Raw genomic sequence first — 10,773 nt, 5'->3', positions numbered from 1 at the left:
TTTACTAACGTAATACCTAGTAACTATAAAAATTTCAATGCTTTACCATTGTTATTATGTAATGGTTCATACAACCTTAAACTTGTCTCATTTTATATTTATATATAAAAGAGCAAATGAATTCATTTTCTTTGACAGTTTATTTCATTAAAACAACTATTTAAACATTTCAAAAATCAAATAACGAAACTGACATTTAGATATATAACAAGAGAAGCAATTTCATCTGAAATTCTCAAGTTTGTAGTTGACAGCGAATCGAAAGGCGGTTCTCGATGTTTGGGAATCGTGCAGCTCACTCAAGACGCAATCTGTGGTAGTTTTTCATTTAACAATGGTAAAAATTGCCCCTTGGGAAATTTAGAAGCGCACCAGGAATCCAGCGAGCATTGAGGCACGTTCTAAGATCTTACAGCTTTCTCCAGCCATTAAATGATCCCAGGTTGTTTACAATCAAAAGATCGTTTCTATTGCTGGAAGATTGCATTGCAAATGTAGTGTTTCATTTTTCCAACTTTCCGTCAAGAAGTAAACACATCGTTACGCTTAAAGAACTTTTCAAGGTAAAACAAGATCTGTTTTTCAACCGTTTGCATGTTTTAACGAACTGGATACTTATACTTTATTCATATTCTTCATACGCCTCCTAGCGAGATTTTTTCTTCCTCTGCTTATTTGGAGCACAGCTTGAGAAATAATGAAACCAGTCTTTCCGACGTCTCGTTTACTGCCTTCTTATTACCAAGAACCTTACAGCTGTTTTCGTACGTACATCGTTTTCATTGTATAACTTTATAGGATCCACCAACCAGCGGAAAAATATGTTTTTTATATTTTCACGTCAATGTTCTGCGCAGCAGGAAAAGACACTCCGTCGATACAATTTCGTGTTCTACGCGAAGTTTCTTGAATTCTCTTCATAAACTGTTACTCACATTTGTTCAGACAAATTCTATCGTTTTCATCTTGTTCTCTTATTTTTATTTCTTACTATCTTCCTCTTCTGCTGTGTAGTTTTAAGATAGATAGGATCATTCTAACGTTCCCCAGACAAATCTAACAAATTTTTCAGAGCCGTCCCTTGCGTATTTAAATTCAGAATAGTCGTAGAGGGAAATAGAGAATCGTGTTTCAGGGTATGAATGCTTTTTAGTAGATGACAATAATGCAAATATTTAGATAGGCGATAACTACTTCATTCAGTTGATAATTGGAAGTTCTAATTGACTGAATGCGACACAGTTCCCAGTTCTCGAGGAGAATAGGCCACGAATCGGAAGTAATTGTGTCAATAAGATGTTTCTTGTCGTTCTATCGATCGCCTGGCCTCAGAGCTTTCCAACTTCTGACAACTCGACGTTTAAACAGTTATATTCATCAACCGCTGCAATCGTGTGATTTATTCGCGAAATTCTTAAGTCAACAATGAGTGTGATTTATTCTTTCCGGTTTTGTACTGCCATTTGAATTTCCATAAGTTTGTAGATCTCTTCTGATATTGTTTAACATTGGGAAGAAACTGAAACAGTATGACTCAACGATAAAAGTTTAACTTTATTCCTCGTGCGATTTATCGGCTTGGGCGTCGGTTCTTAATCAAAAGTTTAACTCTAACGACATCGCGTTCGTTTCGATTCGAGATCGAAGCTGGAACGACTTCCTCCTGGGATTGGGGAGGGGAGGGGATTGATTTCTGAACTGCTGCTCGGCGATATTCCCCGGCCGCTTAATAAACTGCAGGCTTAATCGATAGCCTGGGAAGAATCCGTTTTATAATGACGACGACGTTACTTAACTGATTTTTGCTCTTATACACACAACCGACTCGTAATTATCGGAGGAAGATAAAAGGGAAGTCATCGTTGCCTCGGCCCGTGGAGACAAACTCCTCGTCGAGCAGATGAACTTCCTGGCTTTCAGGATCTTTAATCCTGATCTCGTGACAACGACTTCCCAGTTTGAGGGGTTATCCCAGGCCATTGCCACTGCTACTCCCTTCACAAGGAACCCAATTTCGGTTCTAATCTTTGTACTCTAAACTCAATAGTTTCAACCTCAATCGTCGTGGCACAGGCTTTAGACCACGAGAGATCAATTTAATTTCGATGATAGTTCGAGTGTAAACAGGAACAATGTTTTTTTAAGAGAAACTATTTTTTACAGAGATTGGAATAATCGCTTTTATCTGTTTCAGCACACCCGCAGTGGAATGCAAATCAGAACCTAGGCCAGCGAGGGGCCCGGGAGGACGCCCCGCTCCCCTTCTACGTTCCAGAACTCTGCCAGCAATAGTTGCCCCCGGTTTGAGCATCCTCCAAGCACAGATCGATGCGCGTTACAATGGTAAGCTCCCTAAACCGTATCGATGTCAGACAGCGATCCTCAATCAAAATTACTACCATTCCGATGTCTCTCTTTTAAAATAAAATTTGTCTAAATAGAATTGCACAGAAGCTTGAATAAGTAATAAAAGAAAGCATAAGAATCTTCATTACTGATTTGAACCGCTGGCAATTTTTTGGTTTCTTGCCTAATGGACAGACGCTGTAAATGGGTTAAGAACGCATTCCACTTTTACTCGTGCACTTTTTTCACGCTAAGCACGGTCGGTGTTTTAATGATTATAGCGACGTCGACGGCTCTATCCGATCCATCTCCCGCGGAGAGTGGAACTTCCGCGAAACGTGGGAGCACCGCTACCAAGCTCCTTGCACCGAAGATATCGTTCACGGACGACACGATAGGTATGCACTCAATGACTTGTTTTATCGTCCCACGCCCTTACAATCTTTGCGGCCATCATCGCGTTCTTCTATATATATCTTTCACATACGAGAATACTCAAGAGCTTGGAGGAAAGAGAATTTTCAAACTCCCCTCGGCAATAAAGAAAGTTTAATAACGTCTGAATTCTAGAAACTTATAATGAACATCAACCCTCTTAGAAAAAAATTTGAAGAAATTATTCGGTTGGCAAGAAAGTAATTTCGGTTTTCGTAAATACAATAGCTAAATAGTAAAAATTGGAACTAGTCTCTTGCCAACCCAAATGTAAATTATGTAATCTTAAATAAATTCTAATCATAGTTAAAAACTATAATCGTAAATAAATGACGAATAGTTTCAATGGAATTGTATTTTAAATGAAGAACAAAGATTGTCATATAAGACTTGTGAACTTACAACAATTGAGGTGGTAACATCTGATGAACCCCTCTTTATTAATTAATTACACAAAAGGAAAAATATTATCAACTAAGATTGTTGCTATTATCGTTTGGCCATAGAGAGGGAGAGGAAATCAAATGAGGAATTTTATATTGAATTTCTGAACGAATCAATAAACGAAACGACAGTTTATTCTCTCTTTTTGAATACACATAATTTTTCATTTTTTATGTTAAGAACGACGTGTGTCCGATACCGGGCCAGCAACCAGGGAATCCTCGAAGGAACACTCGACAAGGGGCAGGCTGAGCACTTCCAGCATCGGCGGCTCTCAACCCCTGACGAGACTGGCTAGACTGTTGAACCAGAGGCCGAGCTTCACACCGAACGACGAAATTCCACGGAGGCTCTCTTGGGAAAGGTATGTAAGTCACGAAATCACTTAGACTAAGCCATGGGCTAACTGCTAAGCCAAAAATTTCCATTCGCTCACGTTCTGATGGTTCAAACCTTAAACCGATATTATCAGCATTAATTATAAAGATAAACGCGTTCTATTAATTATTTTGAAAGTCAAAGGAATGAAAGAAGGATTGATAATTGTTGAGATATTTCACATTTTTTTTTGCATAATCTAGTTTTAATTTCGTGATTAAAAGGTTTGTCGATTTAATTTTTTTCTTTTCTATTATCGTTTAAAAGAAAGTGCATTACAAAAGTAAAAATTCAATTAATAAAATGGAATTTCTCACAGTAGAACGTTGTGATTCGGTATAAAGAGCTTTGTTACGCCCGGTCAATGGAATATCGTGAATGCACTTCGTTCTAGAAAACCTCTTATAACACCTTGCAAGACTATTACATTTCGTAAAGTGTCCTAAGAATTATGAGCAGACTTGCAGCACTGCAGAGTACTAACCGCGCGAATGGTTCGCAGAATGTAAAAGTTCAATTTGCAAATGGACAGCGTCCCGGTTTCGCGGTACAGCGGCACGGATTCGAGCGAGCGTTAGGAATATTCCCACTGAAAATATGACGATTCTATGGAAACGAAACGGTCGAAGTATATGCCCGGCGCTCTAAAACTATAAAATCTAATGCCAATTTGTGAAAGTTTTTACTAGCGCGATCAAGGAAAATAATAGCTGATTTACGTTGCAATCTTCCGGAGCTATATAACTTTGATTCCTCGTTTAATTTATCTGACAAAATTTCAAATAACATTTTAATGCCCGTCAGAATTTAGTTTGATAAAGTTATCAAAAGAAATTTCTATCAATAACTTAATAGAACATATAAAATAATTTCGTGATTAAAAGGTTTGTCGATTTAATTTTTTTCTTTTCTATTATCGTTTAAAAGAAAGTGCATTACAAAAGTAAAAATTCAATTAATAAAATGGAATTTCTCACAGTAGAACGTTGTGATTCGGTATAAAGAGCTTTGTTACGCCCGGTCAATGGAATATCGTGAATGCACTTCGTTCTAGAAAACCTCTTATAACACCTTGCAAGACTATTACATTTCGTAAAGTGTCCTAAGAATTATGAGCAGACTTGCAGCACTGCAGAGTACTAACCGCGCGAATGGTTCGCAGAATGTAAAAGTTCAATTTGCAAATGGACAGCGTCCCGGTTTCGCGGTACAGCGGCACGGATTCGAGCGAGCGTTAGGAATATTCCCACTGAAAATATGACGATTCTATGGAAACGAAACGGTCGAAGTATATGCCCGGCGCTCTAAAACTATAAAATCTAATGCCAATTTGTGAAAGTTTTTACTAGCGCGATCAAGGAAAATAATAGCTGATTTACGTTGCAATCTTCCGGAGCTATATAACTTTGATTCCTCGTTTAATTTATCTGACAAAATTTCAAATAACATTTTAATGCCCGTCAGAATTTAGTTTGATAAAGTTATCAAAAGAAATTTCTATCAATAACTTAATAGAACATATAAAATTGACGAAGAGATTCAATACTTTTTAAAAGAGATTCGTAAAGATTCACTATAAAAATCGATCATTTAGTGGAAAAATTCAATTTAGTGTCATACAAAACTCTGGCAACTAAGTATAACAACAGGATATAAAATTGTATGATTTGCGAGGTTTACCTCGTTTGATAAAAATATCAATTTCTTCATAAAAATGAGAGAAATTGTTACCGAGAAAGTGATCCGTTTATTGGCGGAAGAAAGCCGAGAGACGGACCGCGGATAAAGCGAACCTACGCCCGAGTCTGACCACAAACGACCTTTACTACTTCCATTTCGTCTTCCTGTCTACGCTCGCTTTGCGCCTTCTTTTATTTCGCGTCTGGGAATGCACACCGGACAAACCTGACCTATGAAATGCAGACACGCTTCCTACCGAACGTTTTTATTAAACCTTTGACGTCGTTCATTCTCCATGAACCTTGGAACAACGAACATCCAACGAAATTTTGTAATCGCTGCATATCTGAAATTTCTAACTCGTCCGTACGTCTAAAATTCATAATAAATTTAATACATTTATGAAGTATGAATTACGTCAAATAGACAGAAATTCATAATTAATCTCTGCATGATTCGCGTTACGAAAATGTTCGAATATCTTTTATTATCATCGGTTTTAGTTTAAGTTTTTACTTTTAACTGATATTACGAAACACTGCAAGCGCAGAGAGCTAATAAAACGGAATTGTTTCGGACCATTGGAAACTTCGTGACGCAAACTTCATTCGAAGAAGTGTATTTAGTTCCGTTCGATTCTTAAGAGACGAGTGGGAGTTCAAAGCCAGCATACAACACCTGCATGCAGGAGAACATTAGTCAAATTAAATTCGGCTGAGTAGGTGGTTTTTTGTCGCGGCTGCTCTTATCGCCCCGTGTGTCTTACCGTTCTCTGGCCGTCAAGTTTAAAACCTTATTTCGCAGCCGAAGAGGGAAGCAATTATCTCTTTCCTACGCTACCGGTATTGGAAAATGTTTATAGTTTATAACCAATTTCCTCTTGGAAGAACGCGAAGGAATTTATTCTCATAATATAAAACCTGATTTAATTGTAACGTGAACTTCGATGTTGTCTCGAGTTTACAAATAATCATTTGATTTCTGGAATCAAACATGAAATTAAACGCCTACGCGTACCAGTAATTCATTTTACAAAAGGATATTTGATATTCAATATTCTGATCGCTCGCTGATTGCTCTCTCTATTTATCAAGGGAACTTCGCGTTGATTAACGTAACGAGTAAGCGTTAATTCGTTTGTTACGAATACGTGTGTCGCTGTCACTTCATGCCTGTCAGACCGGTGTTTTTCCGTCAGAATCAAAGTGAACTTGCGAATTTTCAAACAGCGGGTAATTTCAAGTCCCCGGTACGCAATTTAGCCAGGGGTAATTGCAGATGCGAGTGGCCATCAAGGGCGTGCATTGAAGACCATCGGTGTAGTTACCGGCAGAAAAATATGATGAAGGACATTAATCCCGAGGTCTAATGGACCCGCAATTTGTCCCTCGTTTTTCCACATTCGAGCTTGTTTTCGTCGAGCAATCTGACCCCATGAATAGGACAGAAGTGGTTTACTAGATTGTAACGTGTTAAATTTCATTACTGCTCGCATTGTTATTTAAACATTACAGCTCGAAATGTAATATATTTTAAAAGAAAGTAAAAACTTTCATATAGCTTAAAAAAAATATCGAATGTTTCTTTTATTTCTTCTCTAATAATATTACGTTAGTTTCTTTGGATTTAGTAGAGGAATTACATGCAGCTTGTAACTGCAGATGAAAACGAGCTGCTGCTTGTGGCAGTGAGAAGAAATCCGTTTCTCAGCTTCGTTTATGGAAAAAAAAAGCAGCTGGAGGAACGGCGATTCACAAAGGAACAAAGCACCTCTGTGGCCTCTAGAGGTGGATTCCTTCCAGTTACTTTGACGAGCTGAAAATCAGAATGAACTTTCGCGTTCGGATAGATTACAAGCCTCTTTAATCTGGAAGCCCAATTTGGTTGAACAGCGAACGCGTGGAGCAGACGGTTCTTTTTTTTTCTTCTTCGCGGGACAGTCAAGATTAGAAACATGGAGTATCAAAAGCACAGGATTAATTAGCGTTAGTTGTCACGAACCCCGGTCAATGCAGCCTCCTCCTTTTCATCTCTCTCCTGGTTCTGATGAAGGAACGGAATATTAAAAGTTTGGTAGCGTTTTTTATATTTCGTTGATATCCCTCATCCATTCGTTTGATTCAGAAATGTAGTTCTTAGTATTTTCAAGCATCGAACTGCTAAGCATTATGGGATATTTCCTTATCGAAATTAATTGTACTTCAGTTTCTTAAGTTATAGACTAATAAGATTTGTTGAGATACATTAAACTGATGAATATTGAATAGATGAAGCTTAGCTTTTACTCTTATAAAAGAAGTTCAGTAAGGTTTTAAAAAAAGATACTACGGGGCTTGGACACTTTTCTGCGAGCACATCTTTTCGCTTAAGGTATCTTGCGTTCTCCATTTTCCCACCTTTGCTTTTCTAGACATTTTAACGTTGGTTAAGTGCTACGAGCGCGATGTGGCAAGAGAATAGAATCCAGATTCTCCTGAATCAATTTGTTCGCGTTTAGAGAGAGTCTCTTGGGAGAGAGTGAGTGCACCGAACCGTAGTCTAATTTTCCAGGAACTGGGAATTCAAATCAGTTCCTTAAATTATTAACATTACTCACCTTTGCTCGTTCGCTTGTTTTCCCTAGCCGGGAGATGAATAAAACGAAGAGAACATTGCGTTCGGTATGTACACCTTGGAGAAACAAGGAACTCTGTGTAAAACAAACCGCTGCGAGATAAGAAAACATCGAGTCCGCAAAAAAAGTATCTCTACGTTCCTACTCCTTGCTAGGAAACGCAAAAGTGTCAGTATTTCTTTTTTTTTTATAATAATATTTAAAAAAAAAATAAAAAATAGTTCTTCAATCTTTTATTTAAATTCCTAATACAAAATATTTTCCTTACAATTAATTGAATATTATAACAAGGTGTAAGAATTTATAGAGCGCTTGAAATGCTTTTGTTTCACAATACCTCGTGTATTACATAATATGTATATACGTAATAATGTGTGCCAGGGACCAGAATAGGTTGCAGAGGATTGGGTCTAAACGATGGGAGGACAGCGTGAAGATTAAGCGCTCAAGTCTGTCCATGGAACTTGACTAACTTTAATATATTGGTTACCCGAATAACGCGCGAACCGGTGATCACTAATTTCGTAATAGGTACATATGTAGATCAGATTTATTACATACCCCTTTGGATCTCATGAAACAATTTCGTAACATGAGATTAATTCTATCGTACAATGTACGTGAGACAGCCTTTCTCTTCCGCAAACCGTGTAATTAAAATTTTATTTTACCTTTGCAGTAAAATGTCCTCTTCGATAAAAAGATCACGGAATTAAATCGCATATCGTATTCAGTTATAAATTGTAATCGACGATTCAAATAGTCGAGTGAATTAATTATTATCAGGTCGAAGTTTAATTTCCTGTCGCGACTCGCCGGAAAATTCTGATTCCTCGAAGTAATTACGTCAAACTCAGATTTGCGAAAATGTTTGATTGATAGACGGGATTGCAGCACGACCAGCTCGTGCCTTCCAAGGAGCAGCTCCATTGACAGTGTCGCGGAATGGGGCATCGCCGGTGGGGTTGGAACTGTCAGCAGCAGCAACATCGTGAATGTTGGTAGCAGTTATGGACTTTTCATTGATCAACCGCCGCCGCCGCGAAGGAGCCCAAGTCCGTTGTTAGGTGCCAGAAGCGACAGACTTAGCCTGGTGTCGCCGAACATCGGCCGGAGGGTGAAGGGTCACCGAGCCGTGTTGGGTGAGTGCTCTATTTTTGGTTACCGGTCTCAGCGTTTTCCGTACGAAACAGATCAATCTTTGAAGTTGATCGATTATTCCCGCGGTATTAGAAGAGACGGGGATGGCCGAAGGAGTTCAATTTTTCAACCTCTGGACGATTTATACCCGCTTCGAGCCGTGGGATCTCCCGTCGAGATTCTTGAGAGAGACTTGTTCATCAATATTCGTACGCAAAGCGATAGGTAGGGAAGATCGAGGGAAACGTCACTGGGAACGTAATATACAGGGTGCCCGAGAAACAGGGATAAAACTGAAAAGAGGTGATTCTGGAGATATTTCTGAACAACAGTTTCCTTTGGCAGAATGCAGAGTGAGGTATGGTTTTTGAATTATTGCCGAAAAACGCTGACCAATGAGAGCCCGTACTCAGCCACGGGTAGGTTGGCTCCAATTGTGACGCTCGATCGTGGCTCAGCGCAGGCCCTACACGTGCTCTCATTAGTCAATGTTTCTCGTTAATAATTCAAAAACTATGCCCCACTTATTTTGCCAAAGGAAATTGTTGTACAAAAATAGTAAAAATTGTAAAAATTCCAGAATCACCACTTTTCAGCTATAACACTTTTTCTGAGACACCCTGTATAGTTCTAAAAAAGGATTCTCCTTTTTATTTGTACGTTCATTTCCCTCATGAAAACGAAGACAGTATTACATATTTTACGTTATATTTCGTGATTTTTACTCTTTTTATTTCGCATGGAACATAGATTGCCTTTGGTGTCGGTAAATGATGAAATTCTTTTAGAGATTTTTTTTGCACCGCATTGCACCAACGTTAATTACAGTGATCGAACGTTGATTGGGAACTTTTCGATGCTCCTCGTATCGCAGTAAAAGTTGTCCGTAGGGAAACCTGTGTTCTTTATCGATTGCTCGGGAAGTTTGATTAACTTTTGCAATTATTCCACTTATCGTTAGCCGGACTTGGCGACTTCCAATTAATACTGGCCGTGGACATCTCGCAGAGGCAAAGAGTTTAAATAATCCCTTCATTAACTCGATCATCCTATCGTTTACAATAAACATCCGTTTCCCGATATTTGTTTTATCTCAGGAATTACAGAAAGGAGTTTCGTGTCACGTTTAATTATTTTTCATTTCTCGGGACACAGTCGAGAATCGCTAATTATTAAATCGGGACGACGATTCGTTAAATAATTATACGACTAGGAAACAGTTGTATTCTCGTGAATTCGGTCCGGTTTTCTCGAATGCGGTAGTAGCCATGTCCTCCAGGAACAATCTCCTGATTCGGAGTTTTCGGCTACTGGGAAATGCCGGCTAGTAGAAAGTTAAATTGCAGAAACGCCTCGCCATTATCAGAATTCCGCGCAGACTTGTTCGACATTGGCATCTACATGGTTAAATACGTGCTTGCACATGTCTTTGCGATTCGAATAACTATTTTCATTAATGAATCCGGTTACGACGAAAGAGATGAAGGTCAAATTCCCTTTAATTCGCGTTTGCCGCTGAAAATTTTTCCAAAGCTCGGTTAAACTTATTTTCGCACGGTGTAAAATCCATTTGGGATTTCGCTGATGGGAAAAAAGGTGATTATGCAGCCCAATTTTTTACCATTTTATGTTATATAAAGGGACTGCATTTGTTTGTGTGTTACCAAAAATCTGAAGAACGACTGAAGCATTTACAATTCGAATAGCTTGTCATAAGCTATATTTATTTATAAAAC

At 38.5% G+C, this 10,773-nt stretch overlaps 1 protein-coding gene across 12 annotated transcripts in view; it reads left to right on the top strand.

Moving 5' to 3' along the window:
* The window catches only part of wake (ankyrin repeat and fibronectin type III domain containing protein wide awake), a 115,542-nt gene that overhangs the window by 58,267 nt on the left and 46,502 nt on the right, over nt 1-10,773 (top strand). For all 12 annotated transcript variants that reach the window (XM_026817554.1, XM_026817555.1, XM_026817545.1 and 9 more), the window contains 4 exons: nt 2,195-2,343; nt 2,628-2,744; nt 3,406-3,589; nt 8,780-9,039. In XM_026817554.1, the coding sequence (XP_026673355.1) occupies nt 2,195-2,343; nt 2,628-2,744; nt 3,406-3,589; nt 8,780-9,039 (710 nt within the window). The remainder of the gene's footprint in view (nt 1-2,194; nt 2,344-2,627; nt 2,745-3,405; nt 3,590-8,779; nt 9,040-10,773) is intronic.

This window comes from Ceratina calcarata, unplaced genomic scaffold (assembly GCF_001652005.2).
Source record: "Ceratina calcarata isolate Rehan_Ccalc_2016 unplaced genomic scaffold, ASM165200v1 scaffold586.2, whole genome shotgun sequence".
Classification (NCBI taxonomy): domain Eukaryota; kingdom Metazoa; phylum Arthropoda; class Insecta; order Hymenoptera; family Apidae; genus Ceratina; species Ceratina calcarata.
Note: the sequence above shows the minus strand (reverse complement) of the source record. Positions and strands in the feature narration are given on the sequence as shown.